This window comes from Canis lupus, chromosome 26 (genome assembly GCF_003254725.2).
Source record: "Canis lupus dingo isolate Sandy chromosome 26, ASM325472v2, whole genome shotgun sequence".
Classification (NCBI taxonomy): domain Eukaryota; kingdom Metazoa; phylum Chordata; class Mammalia; order Carnivora; family Canidae; genus Canis; species Canis lupus.
In genome coordinates, this window is record NC_064268.1 from 37,869,772 (window position 1) to 37,892,600 (window position 22,829).

The window sequence follows — 22,829 nt, forward strand, 5'->3', positions numbered from 1 at the left end:
CGTCCCTTCCCTTCCCGTCCCGTCCCCGCCCGACAGTCTCGCTCCCCCTCTCGCTCCTGCAGCAGGACTGAGGAGCCGGTCCCCAGGCGCCACGGGGAAGCGCAGCCTCCAGGAGGGCGGCTCATCGGAGCGACCCAGGCAGCCGCCACCTCCCTCCTCGGGACACCCTGAGTCTGAGACCGAAGCGGACCCTCCGAGAGCTGCGGGGTCCCCAGCGGCCACCAGCCAGGAGCTCCCCGGAGCGGCATCACCGTGGCACCTGCCAAGCCGGGAAGCGCCCAGGTCCTCGGCCGCCCAGCGGTGCAGCCGGTGCAGCCGGGGACGCGATCCAGTCCCGCAGGTCTCCGGCGTCCCCAGGGTTAGGAGCCCTTCCTTAGCATGGCCTCAATCTGCGGGAAGCGCAGTCTGCGCGCCACCTCCAGGCAGCTCTCGCCTCGCTGCGGAGACAGAAGTCACGGTCGGTCGGTCGTGCAGCCGCGCCGGGCCCAAGCGGGGACTAGCCCCTCGGCGAGGACGGGGAGCTGCGCTGTCAGCGTGGGAGCCGGTTGATTCACCCCAACACGAAGCCGCCGCTGCTGGGAGGGCCCTCGGGCCGTGGCCTCGGATTCCTTTTTTTTTTAGGCTTTTATTTATTTATTCAAAGAGACCCGGAGAGAGAGGCAGAGACCCAGGCAGAGGGAGAAGCAGGCTCCCTGCAGGGAGCTCAACCCGGGACTCGATCCCAGGACCCCAGGGTCACGGCCTGAGCCCAGGGCAGGCGCCCACCCCTGGGTCACCCCCGGGACCCAGGCCCTGGGATTCTTACCTTGTTTTTGATGGTGGGGTCCGCCCGGGCCTCCAGCAGCAGGGGGACGAGCGTCTGGTTCTTCATCTGGCAGGCGTAGTGCAGCGGGGTGCAGCCGGCCTACAACACACGGGCTCAGCGCTCGCCACCGCGGCAGGTGGCCCTCCGGCCGGGACGCCCCATCCCAGGGCACACCCAGCAGACGCTCCTGGTCCGCAGCGCCGCCACCTCCCCGCCCCCGACACACACGGGCCCATCCTCTGTGGGTGTCGACCCAAGTCCCCACAGCCTGCAGCAGGCGGCGGAGGTCCGGGAGGTCCGCGGGGGCGCAGCCCGGAGGGAGGCCCCCAGGCCCGCGTTCTGGAACACTGGACCTGCTCTGTTGGGACTCGCTCAGAACAGCGGCGACAGATGACAGGACCGTGGCCTTGGTGAGCGGGCACACGAGAGATACCCCCCCGCCCCGGTCCCCGCGGGTCCTGCCCGGGCACTCCCCTCCATGAAGCGGTGACACGCAAGGGAGCCCGGCTCGGAACCTCCCCGCGTGAAATAAAGGGTCCAATTACCGAAGGGCACGTGCACGGGGCACCTCGAGGTGGAAGGGAAAGGAGTGTGACTGTGAGTGTGAGAGAGTGTGCGTGTACACGGGAATGACATGCGCAGCCAGACACAGACCCAGGGACGCAGAAAGATGTCCCAGAGAAATCGGGGTCACAGGCAAAGCTCCAGACCTTCTGAATTTAAACGGGGAGACCAGGAAGAGGCCTCAGCACGTCTCCTACCTCGTCCTCTCTGGAGGGTTTTACTGATTCATGAGAGCGAGCAAGCGAGCAGGGGAGGGAGAGCGAGCCGGGATGCCACTGCCCCTGCGCCGGAGCCCAGACCCTGAGGTCATGACCTGAGCCCCCCCCGGGCGCCCCCACCTAAGGGCTACCACCGGCTGACGTGATACACTGCACGGCTGCCTGAGGAAAGGGCAGGGCACAGGAGCCGTCTGCCCAAATCCATTCAAAAGTCCTATTTTAGATAGAAGAAAAAGCATGCATTTCATGAACTTATTCTCACATATTCACACACACTCAGGCATGTGCACACGCACACACACATACGCACATGCACAGACACCCACATGCACACACACCTAAATGCACACACTCATGCATGCACACACATGCACACACCCATATGAACACACTCATGCATGTGCACACGCACGCACACATGCACGTACACACCCACATGCACACACGCACGCGGAGCTCCCTCCATGTAAACACATGATACCAACAACCAAACTAAGACGATGTAAATGAGCAATAGAAACGGGGTGGGCACATCTCCTGCACCGCGGAACAGTGGTAACACACGTGCACACACGCAGAGGCACACAACAGGAAATAAGTTAGGAACCGCAAGGAAAATATTGGTTCTCGTCTACTCAAACTTCAACCGGCTACTTTTCCGATAAAGACCCGGGAAGCCAAATAGAAAATGAGCAAATAAAAGCTCATAGAAATAAACACTGGATGCAGTTACGATGGTTGGCGGGAGGCCGAGGAGCATGGGGTCGGGGCGGAAGGTGGAGACAGAGTCTCGGGCCTAGAACCAGGAGGACGTGAGAGGCTGCTGCTGGGCGCCGGCCTCACGCTGCCGGCCGGCCTGGTCCTGGTCCCACTGACCCGCCGACACCCGGGTCCTCCGGGCGCTCCCTGCGGGCCGGGCGCCGCCAGCCTTGCGATGCAGGTCCCGTCAGTGTCCTCACCTCACAGCTGGCAAAGCCGAGAGTTGGGTGGGTTTGAGTGGCCACAACGCCCACCGGCACGGAGGGACAGGCCGGGTAACACGGACGCGTTCGGCCCCCGGTGTCTTAACGTCCCAGGATGGAAGTTCCTTAGCGGAGCCTGCATGTCCCCTAACTTCTCACCAAAGGCCGGAGGTTCCTTTAAAAACGTCCTCGAGGGTGGCAGCTGGGGGGCTCAGTGGGTGAGGCTCCGGGCATGGCCCCAGGGTCCTGGGGTCACGCCCCATCGGGCTCCCTGCTTCTCCCTTTCCCTCCACTGTCCCCTCCCCGCCCCCCGACTCGTGCTCCCTCTCACTTACTCGCTCCTCTCTCAGATAGAAATACACAGAATCTTAATAGAAATAAAGACGTAAATGAAAACGTCCCGGAGCCGATGGAGGCTTCATCCCCGTGAGCGCAGCAGCAGCACCCCAACGGCTTCCAGGCCGCCTGCCTAGCAGCAGGAGCACAGAGAGAAAATGGGGTGCCAGGGAAGAAAAGGAAAACGCAGACGTGTCTAGAAAAACGCGGCCAGCGGCTTTGCAGGAGACGCCCCCACGCGGGCAAACACCGACTCGAGTGTTTTTCCGGATGAGCGAGCGCAGGGACTTACGCAGTCGGTGGCGTTGACGTCGACGCCGGCGTCCAGCAGCATTCGCACCAGGGCCTCGTTCTGCTTGGTCTTGGACACCTGTGACGAGCAGCGGGTACCGAGCGGGTTCCTCGACGGGCACTGTCTCGGCTTCGTGCCTCACTTGTCTACTCAACGGGACTTACTGTGATCCCGACCCGTCTATGGCGCTCCCCGTCCTGGAGCCGGGGAGCCCTCCCTCCTGGGCTGTCCCGTCACCCATCCCATCGGCTCTGCCTGTGGCCCTGTGATCCCACGTGCGTGTCCGTGGTCACTCCACGGACCCGCTCCTCACGAGGCTCTAGCTCCCACCAGGCCGAGGGCTACCCCGTCGGCCTCCCCGGCGCAGCGCGGGCTCACGGCGGGCCCGGGGCAGCCAGTTGGGAGGGACTGGACAAGGAAGGAGATGAAGAGGCTCCTCAAAGCCCACGTTTCCGGCCCAGTCCCCTGAGGCTCAGCACGCGACAGTGCGGGCACCCGCCCGGCTGCTTCGGGGGCACAGGTGGGCCAGCCGCTGGCCCCGCACGACGCCCCACCAGTTCCCCCCTCACCCTGCCATCCCCCCACTCCCGCCCTGCAGCCCCACCCCTGCGGCAGCCTCTACACGGGTTTTCTCCTCCTCCTTTCTCTGAGGCAACGTAGGCCTTTCGGGTCCTTCCCCTAAAACGTCCTGTCCTGGCGCTTAGGCCTCACGCGTCACAGACGTGCAGCGCAGGCCCATGAATACGCCTGACAAACGCACGGTCAGAGGCGGTTATTGGTCACAAGCAGCATTTCAACCAAGGCCTCCGGCTTTGAAACATCCGACCGTCTTGGGGAGCAGGGTTGTGGGTCAACAGATCCTTGCTCATCACCCCCGTGATGGTCTCGGAAGCGAACGGCCGGGCCCCCGCCAGCCCGGAGACCGCACACATGCCAACGCCGGGCCGAACACGCAATTAACTGTTGAAGAACTTCCCCGGAGTATCAACAGATCATGTGTTTCTCAGTGACTTGTGATTTTTCTCCTTCCCATAAACCCAAGCATCATAATCAGCGTTATCGCAGTTAACTGGACTTCCTCAAATTCTGTGACTTTTTTTTTTAATTTTCTAAAGATTTTATTTATGTATTCATGACATTTAAATACCCAAGGGGGTAATGACACTTCCCGCTGGAAGACTGTGCTGGAGAAAAGAGGTGATAAGGGAATTTTTTCTTAAAATTCAGGATTTTCTGCTTTCTTCAGAGGATGCTTAATCAAGGTTAATTTATTTTTCTAGTTATTTTTATTAGTTTATTTTCTGATTATTTATTTTACTACTGATTCACCTGGTCGGCTACCTTTCTTCTTTCTACGTTTAGGACAAGAACCAAGAGCTTGTTTGGTCCCTGGTTCTCTGCCTCTGACCGGCCCAGGCAACCCAACGAGTCACAGTATTAACCCCCAGCGCCCCCGGCGTGCACCCCGACCCCGTGAGCACCCGGGGTGCCACTCACCATCAGGAAATACCCAATAAGCAGAACGGGCATCAAGAGGATGATGAGTAGGTAATCAAAGAAGGTGAATCTCTTCTTCACAGCATAATGCAAGCAGTTTCTCCCTTTCTGAAAATTAAGAAAAGGATTGTTTATTAATATTTGTCTCAGGTTTCACGTTTTCAGATCACCAAATCAAAGAGTTTCATCTCAAAAATAAATAAATAAATAAATAAATAAATAAATAAATAAATAAATAAATTTTAAAAATTAAAAACTTAAAAAACATAAAAATTAAAAAATTAAAAAAATTAAAAAATTTTTAAAAATTTAAAATTTAAAAATTTAAAAAAATTAAAAAAAAAAAAAAAAGAGTTCCATCTGTGGGCCGCCTGGCTGGCTCAGTCGATAAAACATGCGACTTTTGATCTCAGGGTCATGAGTTCAAGCCCCATGTTGGGCAGGAGAGCTTACTTTAAAAAAAAAAATACTACATTATTAAAAACAAAGTTGGTTTGTGGTTTTTATTTCTATGGAACCCATGGCAACTCTTTGTGTGGAGTGTGTCTGATTCATGAGACCACGTCTCCATTGACTGGGATGTCAAGCAGAGCACAGCCTGAAGAACAAGTCGGGGGGAAGCCACAGAGCGACAAGAGTGACAAGCTCATCTTATTAGTCATCAAAAGATGGATTTTCAGGGGCCTCAGTGGCTCCTCAGCAACAATCGACCCTTTGTTTCAGTCCCGGTCCTGACCTCGGGGCCGTGGGATCGAGCCCAGTCCAGGGCTCCATGGGGAATCTGCTTGAGACTCTCTCTCTTCCTCACCCTCTGCCCTTCCTCCCATCACACTCTCTTTCTTGAAAATGAATAAATAATTTTTTTTAAAAAAAGATGAATCCTGGGGCACCCAGGTGGCTCAGTGATTGAGCATCTGCTTTGGGCTCAGGGCGTGACCTCGGGGTCCCGGGATCGAGTCCCGCGTGGGGCTCCCTGCATGGAGCCTGCTTCTCCCTCTGCCTGGGTCTCTGCCTCTCTCTCTGGGTCTCTCATGAATAAATAAATAAATCTTTAAAAAAAAAAAAAAAAGAATTCTTACGTGTGTGTTAGTTTTGAGGGCAAAGCATTGAGATACAAATATAGGACTGAATTCAGTGTGAAATGCTATAGTCATCCCTGAACATCTATGGTATAGGATTATGCCTCCTGTGGTTTGTCGACGGGAAGACCTTGACCGCGAGGCGTACCTTCCCTGCTCTACACGCATACGCGCACCGGGCAAAGGATTGGGATGTGCAAATACGTATCAGGTGATAGACTTAAGCTTCTAGAGGTGGTGGGGGATGTGAAACTTCAAGGTCTCATGACCAAACAGAGGGAGACAGAAATAAGCACAATAAAAATAACGCAAACCAGGCCACGGTGACTGGAATGCCAACCAAGTCAATGTGAAGAGAGAGAAAGCCAGAGAGAAAAGAGACGCTACGTTCTGCTTGAAGGAGGCACTGTTCTTAAATAAGAACACCTTTTCACTTTTTGTCTTTTTATTTTTATTTATTTTTAAGGATTATTTATTCCTGAGAGACACAGAGAGAGAGAGAGGCAGAGGGAGAAGCAGGCTCCATGCAGGGAGCCCGATGCGGGACTCGATCCCAGGACCCCGGGGTCACGCCCTGGGCTGGAGGCAGACGCTAAACCGCTGAACCACCCAGGCATCCCCTTTTTGTCTTTTTAATACCAAGGTATATATGTTCCCTGAAAAATTTTACAAACTACGCAAGTATATAACGACAATTTAAAATCAGCCACTTTCAAAAAAAATAAAATAAAATAAAATAGAATAGAATAGAATAGAATAAAATAAAATAGAATAAAATAAAATAGAATAGAATAAAATAAAATAAAATAAAATAAAAATAAATAAATAATAAACAATAAACAATAAATAATAAATAAAATAAAATCAGCCACTTTCGAACAGCCCAGAAATATCTGTTGACATTTTGTCTGTATTGTCTTCCAGTCTTTTAAACTGCATCGTGTGGAATTTGAAACCGCAGGATCCTACCGCATAAGCAAAATCATATCTGCAGTTTTTTTTCTAAGTTAACAGTTAGAATGTGTGCATTTTCCGTGCCTTTTAACACTTCTAAACATCTGACTGTAACGGCTGCATGACTGTCTGTTGAACGGAGCTATTCCAATCGATTTACCAAACTCTACCTGTTGGACATTTCAAGATTTTAACTCTTTATTCTTACGAATTATACTGATAGGACGCCCTGATTCACAAGGTTTTGTCAACATTCCCTGATTCGTCCTTAGCAAAAGTCTCTAAAAGGATGATTGCTGACGTGAAAGGTATGAACCCTTGTTAAATCGTGCTCCGCTAAAACCATAAGGATTTAAACTTCCTTCCTGACCAACACTCAGTTTCCTTTTTTAATCCTGGTCAATTTGACAGGCCAATGGGGTGGAAAAAAAAGGAAAAAGTATACTTATGTTTTAATTGGCTTCCCGTAGAATTGCTGTTCTCTAGTAGGCATGCGCATATGAATTGCCCCAGAAATGTTTTAAGGCCTTTGTCTATTTATTACTTCTGAAAATACGTCGTAAACATAGACTTAAGAAATGAGGAGGCACCGGTTAAATTATTTATGTACCACGATCAGTAGTGGGGAAAAATTAAGATTATTCATTCAATATAAAAAATAGTGAAAGGGAATAAAGGGGAAAGGAGGAAAAATAAGTGGGAAATATCAGAAAGGGAAACAGAACATGAGAGACTCCTAACTCTGGGAAACAAACTAGGGGTGGGGGAAGGGGAGGAGGGCGGGGGGTGGGGGTGACTGGGTGATGGGCACTGAGGGGGGCACTTGATGGGATGAGCACTGGGTGTTGTTCTGTATGTTGGCAAGTTGAACACCAATAAAAAATAAATTTTTTTAAAAAAGATTACTCATTCAAAAACCATTAACCATGTTTTAAAAAATAGAAAATGTAAGCCTTGTTCTGATAAAATCTCTATTTTTCTAACGGATCCCTAGAGTCCTTTCCGAGCTGCTCATGATACCAGGGGGTCCCAGCAGGCTGGTTCAGGTTCTCTGCTTTCATGGCCCCCTCCCCGTGTTGACCCACACTCCTCGGGGTGTGCTAGGGAGACGGTGTCGTACCCCACTGCGCCGTGCTCCTGTTAGATTCAGCACAGGCATAACTTGCATTTATTTTTATTTATTTATCTATCTACTTATTTACTTATTTGTTTGTTTGTTTGTTTTTATGACTTGCGTTTAAACTCAACCAGGCAGAAAATAGTATTAAGTACGAACAAGAAGGTCCAGTAGAGATCCATTTTCCTAGAATATATTATGGCTCCAAACGAGCTGGTGTTGGACTGACACAAAGGGGTCAGCGGGGTCCTGCCCCCGTTTGGCCTCACTGAATGTGTGTCAGTGGGAACAGGCCACTCGTGGTCATTAGTTATTTTTTTTCCTATGTATTCAGCGTCCTTGGAGTGTCGCTTTTGCTGTGAGGTGGACACTGGATGCTCGAACGTGCTCCGACCGGATGCTCACAGCAATGGTCCTGAAGACCCACCAGCGGGAGCCGCATCTGGGTACAATCTCTGAGCCTTCTGTGGGGCTTCAAGGAGCCTCTGGGTCACGAGCCTGCTAGTCCTTGACAATCTCTCTCTGGCTTTCTTCAATCCTATAAGCAATCCTATAGGCAAGGTGTAGGCTCTTCTGGAGAACATTGACCCAGTAGGTAAAAGCCTAATGACATAGCACCGCCAGGTCACTATTTTTTTCCGGGAAATCTTTCTGTGACGGTGAGCGGGAGGAGCAGGGGAGGCAAGCGGAAGGAACAGCAGGGGCAGGAGGAGGAAAAGAGGGAGAAGCTCTCACTAGTCAAGTGAGTGAACCATTAACCTTTCTTTTCAGAAGCAGGAGGACGTAATTCCCCACAAAATACGCCTGCTGCTTGAGCTATGATTTCTTTGCCTTCTTAGCCTAATAGAATAGTACGTGTCTGTCCCTCTAAAGTAAGGCCAAAAACGAAATGTTGGTGCCAGGAGCTCCGCGCAAGGAGCACGGCATCCATCACTGCCGTGCGGGGGGCGGATGACCATGGTCGACGGCTCCCTCCACTCACGTGTAATGGGCTCACCCGGTTTTTGAGGTTGACGTCAGCATTTCTTTTTAAAAGGAAGGAAACGATTCTCAGGTGTCCTCGCCTGCAAGCGCAGATCAGGGGGGTGTCTCCATTAAAGCCGTCTCGCACGTTGATGCAGGCGCTGTCGTCTCTTACCAGCTGCCACACCTGCCCAAAGTCGTTCTGGTAGGCCGCCTGGCAGATGGGCTGAGGGGCGACACGCGAAAGCAGAGTTTCAATACGGCTCTAACGAAGCCCCCCGTGAGAGGGGTCCTCGCCCATCACTTGAAACTCAAGTGTTCCCAAGCTGTGATCCTAGGTGACACGTTCGGTCTCCATCACACCGCGGCTTGAATCATTTAGAAAGTGTTAGAATGAGCTTTGCAAGGCATGATGGGAGCCTAACAGCAAGACCGAAGCCGACCTCCCCTTGCCCCATGGGCCCCCCCGGACCCCTGTTCTCAATGCCTCAGTTTCGGCTCCTTCCATCTGGGCTGCAGCCCTCGCGGCCCCTCCACACGGGACACCTTTGCCCCCGTGTCGTCCCCCTCCAGCTGCGGGCGAGCCGGCCCTTCAGGTCACCACTCAGTTCTCCCCTTATCAGGCCTTCCCAGGCCAGCGCTGGTTCCCCACAATCGCCACCTGTCGCTCTTTCCTGAGGATTCCTTATGGCGTGGCCCAGGCTGGTGCACCGGGAGGGGCTGAGGCTCAGGCCGCCCCGGCCCTCGTCACCCCACGTCCCCCGCCCGGGGCCCCGGAGGCCAACACTCCACATTCTCAGGCTGATTTTATTCAGAAGCGTGAACCAAACCCGCCGCCCAGAAGGATGCGCGGCGCACAGCCGCTCAGCCGGCGGGATTTACTGCCCCTGCGCGTCCAGGCGGCTCTCCTGGGCGACAAGACACGGGTCCGAAAAGCAGCCCAAATGCACAATGACGCACGTCACCTTCCTGCCACCCTGGCATCACCCCGGGAGCAGACCTGGTCACCAGCTGGGCTGCCGCACGGGGCCCCGAGCAGCTGGACCGATGCGAGTCTGCCGGCAGCAAACTGGCCCGACGTCTGGTTCCGCGGCCACCGTCCTGCGGCCCGTGGGCAGATCCCTTCCCCTACGTGTGTCCGTGTCCTCAGTCACGAAACAGAGGAATGGGGCAAGTCGTTGTACGTTGTCACCCCACGATGGCCACACGCTGGACCTCAAGTCCCTCCCCAACCGATGCACCTTCCGCATCATCTGTAAGGCCAATGGGTGACCCTTTTTTTAAAAATCACGACATTAAAAATAACGGAGTATTTCATGTTGTCATCCAGATTTCCAGCTGCTCTTAAGCAATTAAAGGCTTTCCAAAAAAAACAAAAACCTTAAAAGCCTTGACAGCCTGAGCTCACACCGGCAGGGGACACCGCAGGGGACACCGGGTAAGGGCCCTTGCACTTGGGCTCCTGAGAATCTTTGCAGAGAAAGACGAGGGAGGGGAAAGGGAGCTGGTCTGCCTTCGGGTGCTTCCTGGGGCCCCTGGAGTGACCAGCCTCGTGGTCTCTCAGGGTCCGACCCTCAGGGTCCCTCCCGGCCTCCCCCAGCCCCGCACACAGTCCTGGCCGTGCAGGGAGGCGTCCTCCGGGCTCATCAGCCTCCTCCCAGTGCCCAGCCATCTCAGAGAAGGTTCTGGGCCCGCGTAAAGCCCCAGCGTCCCCCAGCGGGCAGCCCTCGCTGAGCCCAGGGAGGCCGCCTGGAGGAGGAGGCTGCGGAGTGGGGGGTGGGGGGGTCAGGCAACCCGGCCCAGAGGGAACAGGTGCAGGGGTGCACGGTGATGGCGGTGCCTGTCCCCCCCGCGCCGCCCTGTGAGGCCTCAGGGCCCAAGGCCCGGGCTCCGTCCTCAGCAGGACCGACCCCGTGGGCGGCACGCAGGCCTTGCCCCCCCGCGCCCTCCTTCACCCCGGCAGTGAGGCCGCCCTGACCCTGGGTCCTCCAGCCTTGGCTGCCCTGCCCCGTGCGCTTCGCCATGGAGCAACAGCCCGGGGTGCGCTGGGCTGGGGCCTGCCCGGACCCTTGCCCCTGCGCCGCTGTGCCCCCCGCGCCCCTGAGCCTCTTGCCCCTGCACCCCTCGTCCCTGCTCCCCTCGCCCCTCTCCCCTGCCTCCCTGCACCCCTCGCCTCTTGCCCCGGCACCCTGTGCCCCTGCCATGAGCCACCTGCCCTCCAGCTGGTTCGGTGAGGTCCAGGGCCACCTCCCTGCCCACCGCACAGCCCCTCCCGCCCCGCGGGCGCTTCCCTGGGCCTCCGCCTTTTCTCTGCAACCAGACCACGGCCTTGACCTGAGAGCCCACTTGCTGCTCCAGCGCAGGGGGCCTCAAGCCTGGCCAAGCATCAGGGCCCTTTGATTTTCTTAGATTTTTTTTAAAGATTCTATTTATTTATTCATGAGACACAGAGAGAGAGAGGCAGAGACCCGGGCAGAGGGAGAAGCAGGCTCCATGCTGGGAGCCCGACCTGCGACTCCATCCCAGGACCCGGGGTCACGCCCTGAGCCCAAGGCAGGTGCTCAACCCTGGGCGTCCCAGTAACCTAGGGGGGAGACTGGAGCCAGGTGGGGGCGTTAGTGTCACCTAACACAGGGAAGGTTGGGAACCTCTGCAAACTACGCAGGAGGGTGCCCGGGGAACAATAGTGGAGCCGTGATGACCCTTATGCTAATAAGAGGTGAGGAGCGGCAGAAACTCTGAAAACTAAAAAAAAAAAAAGAAAAAGAAAAGAAAAAAAGAAACTCCAGAAACCTGGACCGTCAGGGACGAGCTTCAGTGAGCTTTACTTGTCCGAGGTCTCCTGGCTTTCAAAATACCCCCAGTCTGGGTGCTGGAACCCCAGGCCCAGCCCACTTGGGGCCTCACTCCCAGGCCCTCAAACTGAAGCGGCAGCGGCCTCTCTCGGGGACATGTGACACCTGCAGCCTGCGGACGAGCGACTACAGATTCTGCGTCTATTATCTAACATGACCACGTTGGGGCGGGGGCTGCGGAGGTGAGGCGTCAGCCCTCAGGTCATGGCCTCAGGGTCCTGGGATCCAGGCCTGCCTCTCCCTGCCCAGCCGAGCCGCCCCCTGCCTCCCCCCTGCTGCACTCTCGTTCTCGCTGTGTCTCTCTCTCAAATAAATAAATAAAACCTTTAGAAAAAAAAGTAATGGGGCTTCCCTGACTCCGGGCCTGGGGAGAGGTCCCGCGGGTCCCTGGCGGCCTTCAGGGGACCGGGCGGGCTGCTGGGGAACCTGCTCGTGCTGAGGCTCCAGCCCCATAAAATGTCTCATAACAACTTCCGAGGAGGATTTGCGCCCTTTGAAGCCAATGGATTCAGGTGGACCCGCGCCCCGGGGAGGGTCTTCCCAGGAAACCTGGAGGGACGCCCCCCCCCCCCGCCCCGTCGGACTCCCCCCTCAGGGACCGCGGCAAGGGTTTCCTTTTATTCCAACAACTGATCTCAAGCCTTTCTCTCTGAGGAGTCATTTGGTCGCACACTAGGGTTTGGAGACTTTTAAGAAGTTCCTTCTTCCAGACAAATACAAAAGGCACAGAGTTTTTTTTGTTTTTGTTTTTGTTTTTGTTTTAAAGGTTGTCTTAGGCTCCCTTAGCCCTTCTGTCCCATGAAGGAAGGCCCCGGAAGGGGCTGGACTGTGGGGACTCGTAGCAACGAGGACAAACGGAGGCAGGGCACACAGCTGCCTGTTTTGTGTTCTTTCTCCAACAAGATCTGCTGGGGACAAGTCGCGTCTGCCGCCAGGAGGCCAGAGGGGCTGCTTGCGGGCTCGGACCCAGGAAGCTCGACGCCGGTGGCAGCAAGGGGAGAGAGCAGGAAAGCCTTCCCCCACCGAGGAGGACCAACGGAGGCTCTAGCCCCCAGGATGCAGCAGATCAGAAGCCCAGGTATCTCCCCAGCACCCCAGGCCTCCGAACAGGTGAGGGCAGGGCCCGGGGGAAGTGAGGACGCGCCCCCCACAGCCCTCCGGGGCTTCGGGCCCCCCTGCCAGACGGTGAGGAGGCCGGTGCCAGAGCCTCGCAGCTTGGGCCATACTCAGAGGCAGGACGAGCTCTGGTCAGCTTCATGGGCCTCCAAATCCCGCAGAGACAGTAGCCCCGTGGCCCGCAGCTGGCCGAGCCGCTCTTACCCGCGGAACCTGCACCCGCCCCCGCCCGTCGGTCCCACTGGCTCAACGTCGAAGCTTCCAGTTCTCCACACACCCATCCCTCCGTCGGCGGCCCTCCCCCCCAGCTTCCGAAGAGGCCGTTCCTTCCTCAGAACTCCCCCCCAGTGTCCCTAACCCCGGGGGCCCTTCAGGTCAAAGAACCTGGGTACACCACTCCCCCCCTTATATCCTCATGCTTCCTTGATCTCAATGGCCACTATTTATAATTTTTTTTCATGCGTATACGTTCATTTTTAAAATTGGTAGCTCCAAGAGGCCAGGGTCCACTCTCATTCGGTTATCACCACGTCCCAGAAGCTACCATGTGCCTGGAATAGTGTGGTCGACAAATATTGTTGATTCAACAAATGAGTGAGTGAGTGAATGAATAAATATTTACAAAGTTTTGGTCTTGATTTCTGCTCACACACTCAAGTTATCATTTCCTTTTAGAAATGTGACTTGGGGGATCCCTGGGTGGCTCAGCGGTTTAGCGCCTGCCTTTGGCCCAGGGCACGATCCTGGGGTCCCGGGATTGAGTCCCGCGTGGGGCCCCCTGCATGGAGCCTGCTTCTCCTTCGGCCTGTGTCTCCCCCCCACCCCCTCTCTCTCTCTATCATAAATAAATAAAAATAAATCTTTAAAAAAAAAAAGAAATGTGACTTGGTACATTACCATTTGTAAAATAAGGAAAGAATTGAGAAACCAAATAGAGCGGAAGCCCCATGGTGCTGCCTTTTTCTGAATACACAATGCCAAAACTAGGGGTTCAACATGCAGACAAAGTAGAGGGAGCTGGTAAGATCGCGAAGGAAGCGTTTTGTTTCCATCATCTCTGCCTTTTCTTCTCTCGTATCGCAGAATGACAGGACACTAAACCCAACCTCATCCTGCTGTCTTCTTTTATAAAGCCCCATGGAGTTCCTGGTGTGGTCAGTACTGAATTATAAGTTTACTTGACTTCCAGTCCAATGGCCTTCCCATTGCCAACAGCTCTCACCCCGTCTCCTCTTGACTCAACCAGCTCTCCCCCAAAACCCTATTTAACCTCCATTTATCGTTAGACCTTTCCAAATTTAAAGGGAAACATCATTCTGATGTTATTTTCAAGACATTCCCCCCGCCAGCCAGTAGAGTGAAGAGTCCACAGAAGAGTCTACATGTCTGTTAAGTATGAATTCCTGACGCCTCGGAGTTGAGTTCTTACACATCTTCCTTCCTTCCAAGTTGTGTAATACTTTGCAGTGCAGTACTGGTCTGCAGGGTACGAGCGGCCCGTAGCTCTCTGCTACCTGGATTCAGCGTTCCCTATCCTTTCCCTCGGAGAAACAGGGGACAGTGTATCCTAGCGGGGAGGAGTACTGGCAGAAAGCAGAGGGGTTAAGACCAACTCGTTTATGGAATGTGGTGTCCCGATTGAGAAAGTAAGTGGGCAAAGAACCGACGTGTTCATCAGTGGTGGAAGCATAATTTCCCTGAGTAGACGAACTCAAGTCTCCTCTCCCAGCCCCCAGTCTCTAGCCAGGAAGTGCTTTTAGTTGCATAACCCTGGGCAAGTTACTTAAACTACCTTTGCTTCAATGTTTTCATTTGTAAAAAAAAGACAATAATAGTGATTCTCTCATATGGTTGCTGTAAGTATTAAATCAGTTAATATGCATGAAGTGCTTGAACATGACCCCATATATAACAAGACCTAATTAAATGTTTCCTGTGATTGTAAATAGTATGAACAAATATGTGTGATAAGGGCTTAAATGAGTCAGCCCTGCTTGAGGGCCCAGCTTCCTTAGCAGGGGTTGGTTATTCCAATCTAGGTTCTCTCACTGAGCTCTAACACACCCTCTGTTCAGACGCCAGGACCAACCTGGGAATGCTTCCTTACTCTCTCCTTCTCTCTTAAAAATATATTGGGGGGCACCTGGGTGGCTCGGTGGTTGAGGGTCTGTCTGCCTTTGGTTCAGGGTGTCATCCTGGGGTCTTGGGATCGAGTCCCACATCTGGGTCCCTGCATGGAGCCTGCTTCTCCCTCTGCCTGTGTCTCTCCCTCTCTCTCCCTCTCTCTCTCTCTCTCTCTCTGTGTGTCTCATGAATAAATAAGTAAAGTCTTTTTTTAAAAAATAGATAAATAAATAAAAATAAAAATATACTGGAAACATCCCAAATGTCCACAGATGGATGAATGGATAAAGGGGTGGCACACACACACACAATGGAATACTACTCAGCCATAAAAAAGAATGAAACCTTGTCATTTGCAGTGTGGATGGAGCTCACTGAGGGCATCATGCTAACTGAAATAACTCAGAGCAAGGTGAATACCATCTGATCTCATTTATGTGTGGAATCTAAACAATGTCAACAGGAACAAAATAAAATCAACAACAACTACAAAATCCAGGGCATGAGAATAGATTGGCGGCTGCCTGGGGTGAGGTGGAAGAGGTGGAAGGTGCTAAATTGTTGAAGGGAGTCAAAAGGTACAAATTCTGAGTTATAAACGAATAAATCATGGGGACATAATATATGTCTGGAAGTAGCTAGGAGAATAGATCTTGAAAGTTCTTGTCACAAGAAAAAAGTGTGTAAGGATCTGTGGTGATGGACGTTAACTGACCTCAGTGTGGTGATCATTTTGCTGCAAATACGGGGTCATTACCCTATACGTCTGAAACTAATATAATGTTATGTCAAGCATTCCCCAATATATGTGTGCATGTCTATATATACAGAATATGGACCCCAAATCCATCCCGGCATAATAATTATTTTGAGCTGAAGGCAACTGAGAAGAAGCAGATTTAAGGAAAGCTCTCTGCCTTCCTCCTATTTAGCTAAAAGCATGACGTAAATTTGTGAAGGAAATTCCCTCCCAGGAAGAACAGAGGTTACCCTTGTCAGCCCAGAGAAGGCACCAAGGGAATCGACATAATAAAATTTACTAAGTAGCCCTCGTCTTCCATTAGCGCCACATTATATTTCACTTCCACAGTTTGCCACCCTAGACACTCAAAGCCCTTCTCCCGTGTCTGATCGCTCCTCTGATCACGCATCATCTTTCTGTTGAGATGCTGCAAGATCCCAAGTACTAATCACCCTGGTGAGTTACCCCTCGATGAATGCTCCCACACGTATGCACAATGCCTGTGCTAATAAATTTCTGTTTGCTTTTATTTTGTTAATATTTCAGTTGTCAATCTAACTTGCAGGGCTCCAGGCAATCAACCCGAGATGAGAAGAGGGACAAGGAATTTTCTCCTCTCCTACAGCTCTAAGGAAAAATGACAAGCCTACATTCCCAATCTAGAAAAGCTTCTCACACTCAAGGCGGGAGGTGGAACTTTATTAAGTTGTTTTTTTGTTAAAAAAATAGGTGCCTTGGTTAAGGGTACACGTATCTTGATGAGCACTGAACGATGTGTGGAACTGTTGAATCACTGCATCGTACACCGGAAGCTAATAGAACCAACACGGTGTGTTAACTACACTGGAATTAATTTTTTTCCATAAAGGTGCTTTTGGCAGTATAGGACCAAGGGTGGGGCAGGACTGGCTCGCTCTTGCCCTGTTTTTCTTTATATTTAGGAAGCACAGAGCGACTGACACGGGGCAGAAAAGAGAGCGGTGCACACATGACAGATGAGTAGGTTATGTTTTCATATTTGAGGGATTACTCCAGAGCTTCTCAACCTCTTTAAAATTGGAGATGGGAGAGTCTCACAAAAGGTCCACCCCCCAACCTTCTGCATCAGGACCCCCCGCCCCAGGGTAAGAGTAAACTGTTTTTTTTTTTCTTTTCCATTCACAGGTAATTCCCACTCCCACATGCAGCGACAGTTGCAGCTTATAGAAAGCGAGCTAAGCTTTCTTCTGATCTAAAAGGACCCACTTCTCTTCAGCACTTAAAACCATTGCTCGAGCCAGATTACTCCAGTCCTAAGTGTGGAATAACACAATGTCAGTCTAGGTATCAAGAAGGTGGTATCCTGGGATAATAGGTATCTTCAAAAACTTCAGTGGAATTGGTGCAGCTCTAGAACCCACTGCCTTGGACACCATGACTCGGTCAATAGAAAATGCAAAGTGTCTAAAGCGGGCCCACAACCCAGAGCCCCTGGGACAGAGCTTCCTGAGAACGCCCTCCTACTAGCCCAGGATCCCCCGGGATCAGCTGTTGCTGGGGAGGAATGAGACAGCAAAATAAACACCTCCGTGCCACAAACAGCATCCTCGACCCAGCTGACACTAAGGAAGATTTAACCCTTATTCCTCATACAAACCTGCCACTCAAGCTAGGTTTTCCAATGCTTTTACTATCCTCAGTGGTGGCTACTTCTACCTTAAAAAGAAAGAAGAAGAAGAAAAGAAGAAGAAGAAAGAAGAAGAAGACGAAGAAGAAGAAGAAGAAGAAGAAGAAGAAGAAGAAGAAGAAGAAGACGAAGAAGAAGAAGAAGAAGAAGAAGAAGAAGAAGAAAACAGAGGAGGAAGATGAGGAGGGAGAGAGGGAGGGGGTGGAGGAAGAGGAGGAGGAGGGGAAATAGTAGTGGTAGTTGATATCAAGGGGGAATTCTGCAAGTTGAGAAACTATTTGCCAAAAAGGGAAACAACTATCTCCTTTCCAGAAATGGTGGACTTCCCGGGGGTCCTGTGTGTCCCGTTGCTGTTAGCAGAGTGAGTAGACAGGGTAGAGATGGAAGGGCCTGGAATCCACTTCCACTTGTGGTGTGGAGTTGCATGGTCACAACATCTGTGTCAACACTACCTTAGACTACCTGGGATCAATATTAATTAGGGACTTTGAACAATGACCAATGAGCTTGTAGGCATGTTAGGGATTTTTATTTTTATTATTTTTTAAAGATTTTATTTATTTATTCATGAGAAACCCAGAGAGAGAGAGAGGCAGAGACACAGGCAGAGGGAGAAGCAGGCTCCCTGCGTGGACCCCGACGCGGGACTCGATCCCGGGACCCCGGGGTCACGTCCTGAGCCAAAGGCAGATGCTCCACCGCTGAGCCACCCAGGGATCCCCGTGTTAGGGATTTTTAGGGGTGCATGTATGCATGTGTGTTTGCACGTGTGTGGTTGTTGAATTTGTCTTTAAATATAGTAAATTCCAAGTCACTTGGTCCTCTGTATATTTGAAAAGTGAAAGATTCATTCCTTTTCTGGGGATATTCACACTGATACTGGAGGGGTTCAGAGTAAGTCTCCCCAAAATATGCCACTTTGGCATGTGAACTCCTTTTTAGCTAGAAGCAATCAAGATCCCACATGCTCAAGAAAAACTTATGCCCTCTCCTTAACTACCAAGAAGAATCTAAATTAGGAGTCTCTCCCAGAATGAGAGTTTTTACCAGAGAGAAATAGTATCTGAGTGACCGTGTGGGGGGCAGGGCACACGTCTAATTGCCAAATATCTGCTCTGCTTTTTGCCTGTGCTTTGGCCTCCTCTCTGTTAAATTTTGGGCCCCTCTTCCACGGCTTAGCTCGGGAGGGCTCCTGTCCCTCATCTCACCCTTCTGCCTTTAAACTCTCATGTACGTAGGGTCCCCATGTGTACAAAATTCAATTCCATTTTCTCCCATCAACCTATCTCGGGTCAATTAAGTTCTTCAACGAGTGTAGAGGAAAATTTCCTTCCGCCCCAGCAGCAATACTTGTAAATAATTCAACGTATCTTACTTCGCCTTGACTCAACTCACTGCCTGGCAAAGAACAATTGTTCTAAGTTGTTGTTGTTGTTGTTGTTGTTGTTTTTAACGTAATTATTGCAATCTGGCTACTCAAAGTGTGGTCCAGGGACGGACAGCACGAGCATCAAGGAATTGAAATGCAAATCTTCAGCCCCATCTAGACCAACAGAACAAAAATCTGCATTTGAACAAGAGCCTTGGGTGATCTGTACTCACATTAAAATTTGAAGAGCCCTGGCCTAGAGCAGTATTTCTCTCCCCGGGGAGGTGAATCCACCGCTTAATGGGAGACTCAGCTGGGATGCTCCCCTAAAAACTAAGTCCCTGGACCCCACCGCAGACCAGACGGAGTGAAACAGACCGTCTGGGCTGGGGGCTCGCGACATCGCATTAAACAAGTTCCTCTCTTTTAGGTTCCTCAACCTGCAGGCCCTCGAGAGTCTGAGAACCAGCAGCGCAGAAAACTGCGCGTGTTGTCAGTTCGTATGTATGATCGCGTCACCCAGATAAAGCCTTTGAGCAAGACACACGTAGAATTTAAACCTCCTCAAGGTTGCGTTGACTATAGAGACTCAATGACTCTAGTCTCACTGACTAGAGGGAGGCTGGCACACATACACGCACCGCGGGCATTAGAAATGATTCCAAGAGCGGAGAAACTGCCTTTGATATGAGGAGAACCACCTTGGGAGGTTCTGCTGAGCATTTGGAACGACATGCAGACTAACAGGTCAATTCTGTCCGAGAGAAAAGGGAGTAAAGGGTGAACAATGACGTGATTACACCTCTTACACTCTAGTTGGCGTGTGGCTTGTGCGCCCCCGACACACTACTACAAATTGATTTGATCCTAATAGGTTACTTTCAATTCAGGGGAAGACCTTTTTGTATTCGTCAGATGTGAAAAGCAAAAACTCAAGCTATCAAAAATATATCCTGCATGGATACCCCTCCCATGCGGGGGTGATCTGTATTTATAATTGCTGGTAGTGAATCGCTTTTCAAATGCCAGGCTGAAAGCTGTCACTCCGTCTCTTGCGGTTCCCTACAAGAGCCAGTCTACTTCTGTATGGTTAGAAAATCCAATTGGGGGGCGCCCGGGGCGGGGCGGGGGGGGCTCAGCGGTGGAGCGTCTGCTTTCAGCCCGGGGCCTGATCCTGGGGTCCTGGGATCGAGTCCCGCATTGGGCTCCCTGCATGGAGCCTGCTTCTCCCTCTGCCTGGGTCTCTGCCTCTCTCTCTCTCTCTCTCTCTCTCTCTCTCAAGAATAAATAAAATCTAAAAAAAAAAATCCAATTGGGTACAATTTTCACTTTCCCTCTGGAAGTTTGACATCAGAAACATGACTCCATTAATTCTATTTTCATGAGTTCCCGCACGACCCAGATGACCCCACGAACGTCTGGACTTTGCGACATATATATATATTGTACTGTTCTCCACTCCGACCTAGCTAGAGCTTTAGAATCGCGAAATAATTTGCCTTAAAATACTAAATACATCAAAAAGATCTTCGTACACAGCATTTGGCTTTGACTTAACAGTCTCACAGAAAGCCAAACCAGAAAAGGACACATTTTTTAACAGAAGCAGGAAATCACATTAGAAAAGCAAGAGCAATTCTCAACACCTTTGGAACCTTCTTTCCAGAAAGGTCACATACCTCGGAGTATAGGATCCCCATGCTGGTCCTTCACAGATTTGTGCCACCTCTACAGCTTCTTGAATCTTCTGGCAGGATTTCTGATTCACATAAACTCCTTCCCAGCCAAGCGACAGATCCCTAGCAGCCGCGGCCCGTGGCTCGTCCTCTGTCCCCACACCTGTGAGTATTCTTCAGCAACACGGCGGCGATGCGCCTTCTGGAGAACCCAGAACCCAGCCCAACGAACACAGGCATTGGTTTACGGCGTAATGACCCAAGTGTGCATCATCCAGTGTTACAACCCCGAGGAACCGGTTTCTGAGTCATATTTGCTCCGCCAGTGGTGACATGAAGAAAAGAAGGGAGCAAAGTCAAAGGGGAAAGGGAAGTTCTCCCTCTGGCAGGAAGGACCCAGGGTTCAAAATAAAGTGCTGAGTTTCAGACATTTCCTTATTGAAATCTAGTTTCCAGTGGCTCTTGAGAAAGGCTACGGGTGACCAAACCCACTTGTTAGAACCTTGTCCATCTTGACTTTCATGAAAAATAATCCTCGAGAGGCGCCCGGGGGGCTCAGTGGGGCAAGGAGCAGACTCCTGATTTGGGGTCAGGTCCTGATCTCAGGGTCCACGCTCAGCACGGAGTCTTCCTGAGACTCCTTCCCTTTCCTCCTGCCCCCACCCCCAGCTCAAAACACAAGAGAGGAAAAGACTCTTCAAAACTGTCACTATGGATTATGTGCAATCTTTAAGCACAGGGAAGGTTATTTGCTTTTCCCTGATGGTCCTGATTAATATAAACAAATTAAGGTAAAAAACTAATAAATGAAGGTCAATCTTTAAGCTATATTATTTTAAATACATAAAGGTGTTCACTTTCAAGGGTGTTTTGAATAAAGCTTGAGTGACTCAACTTGAAAAAAACCGGACTCAAATGCCAAAAAAAAAAAAACAAAAAAACAAAAAAACACCCACAACTAATCTCTTTGAAGAATCAGTCCCATTTATATCCTACTTAATTATCTTTAAATGTTTATTTTTTTAATTATTTTTTTCTCTCTTTTTTTCTTCTTTAAATGTTTAAATTATACTTCCGGTATCACTATGTTTAATTTTCTTTAATACGCGCTTTGATTCTGAAGCTAACAAGAAGCACTTCCCCGGCTAACATGGGCTTGAAGAGCTAATAAACTTATTAACACAATAGATATTAAGTTGTCTTAAATACTTAAATATCCTAACACCACTTAAAACAAGAATCACGTACTTCACCTTGAACCTGGCTGTAGGCCCAGCCTCGCGGGAGCTTAAGAATGAACGATTCTGGGTTTCCAGGATGCACGCAGGTTCCTGGGTCTCCCGTGAGTACCCACGAGGCACACTCGGTAACTGGACTTGGTTGGTCCTTCTCTTGCTGGTCTGTCTCTTATTACGGGCGTCTGGGCCGCAGGCCTGGAGGGAGAGGCCGGGCTCTTGTTCCTCTCCACCATCTGACCCTGAGAACCACTCGCTGTAATTACGGAAGAGGAGCTGCTTCGCTGTACAAGTGACAGACAAACAAACCCATAAAAGAGAAATCGGCTCATTGCAATCGGTAAAAACCCTGCAGGCCCGTGAGGGTCACCGGCGGCGGTGACGCGGCCCCCAGGCAGCAAGGCCACGTTGGGCAGCTACAGACAGTAGATCTGAATTTTGGGTAAAGTTCTGAAATACCCCACGGGGCGTGCTCATACCAGACGATTGTGTTGCTTAACTGAAAATTAAAGGGGCGCCTGGGGCTCAGTCCGTGCAGTGTCTGCCTTCAGCTCAGGTCCTGATCCCGGGATCCTGGGCCCGAGCCCCACGTGGGGGCTCCCGGCTGGGGGGGAGCTGCTCCTCCCTCTGCCTCCGCCCTTCCCTGCTCCTGCTCTCTCTCCTCTCAGATAAATAAAATCTTTTTGAAAAAGAAAGAAAGAGGGGATCCCTGGGTGGCTCAGCGGTTTGGCGTCTGCCTTTGGCCCAGGGCGCGATCCTGGAGTCCTGGGATCGAGTCCCGCATCAGGCTCCCTGCATGGAGCCTGCTTCTCCCTCTGCCTGTGTCTCTGCCTCTCTCTCTCTCTCTCTCTCTCTCTGTGTCTATCATAAATAAATCAATCATTAAAAAAAAAAAAGAAAAAAAGAAAGAAAGAGGGGCACCCGGGGGGCACAGCAGTTTAGCGCTGCCTTCAGCCCAGGCCATGACCTCCGGGTCCCGGGATCGAGTCCCTCGTCGGGCTCCCTGCATGGAGCCTGCTTCTCCCTCTGCCTGGGTCTCTGCCTCTCTCTCTCTCCGTGTCCCTCATGAATGGATGGGCCAAATATTTTTTTAAAAAAGACATTTGACAATATCTGGAGACACTTCAGTTGTCACCATTGGGATGGACACAGGCTCCTGGCATCCAGGGGGCAGAAAGCCAGAAGCCCACCCCCCTGCGTACAGGACAGCCTGGCGCGGCCCAGACTGCACCAAGGTGGGGAAGCCCTCACCGAGGTCA

General features: G+C 51.6%; 1 protein-coding gene across 5 annotated transcripts; it reads right to left on the reverse strand.

Moving 5' to 3' along the window:
* Positions 1-4: 4 nt before the first annotated feature.
* On the reverse strand, positions 5-21,816 carry ANKRD22 (ankyrin repeat domain 22). 5 transcript variants are annotated; one of them, XM_049101806.1, is made up of 7 exons: positions 21,589-21,816; positions 20,339-20,537; positions 8,807-9,013; positions 4,675-4,782; positions 3,178-3,255; positions 806-904; positions 5-437 (listed from the first exon to the last, which is right to left on the reverse strand). In XM_049101806.1, the coding sequence occupies exons 2-7, from the start codon at positions 20,357-20,359 to the stop codon at positions 360-362; spliced, it is 591 nt and encodes a 196-aa protein (XP_048957763.1). In that variant the 5' UTR covers positions 20,360-20,537; positions 21,589-21,816; the 3' UTR covers positions 5-359. The 5 variants fall into 5 exon arrangements, with proteins under 5 accessions (XP_048957763.1, XP_048957764.1, XP_035562053.2 ...); XM_049101807.1 differs by having other exon boundaries at positions 21,584-21,816; XM_035706160.2 differs by lacking the exon at positions 21,589-21,816 and having other exon boundaries at positions 8,822-9,013; positions 20,339-20,692.
* Between the last annotated feature and the right edge of the window lie 1,013 nt (positions 21,817-22,829).

Excerpts from the sequence above, each read along its gene's own strand:
- ANKRD22 (XM_049101806.1), bottom strand. The coding sequence starts at position 20,359 with ATGGGGATCCTATACTCCGAG. Across the intron at positions 9,014-20,338 it reads TGGGGATCCTATACTCCGAG|CCCATCTGCCAGGCGGCCTA; the intron begins GTATGTGACCTT and ends GTCGCCCCTCAG. Across the intron at positions 3,256-4,674 it reads TTATTGGGTATTTCCTGATG|GTGTCCAAGACCAAGCAGAA; the intron begins GTGAGTGGCACC and ends TGCTCGTCACAG.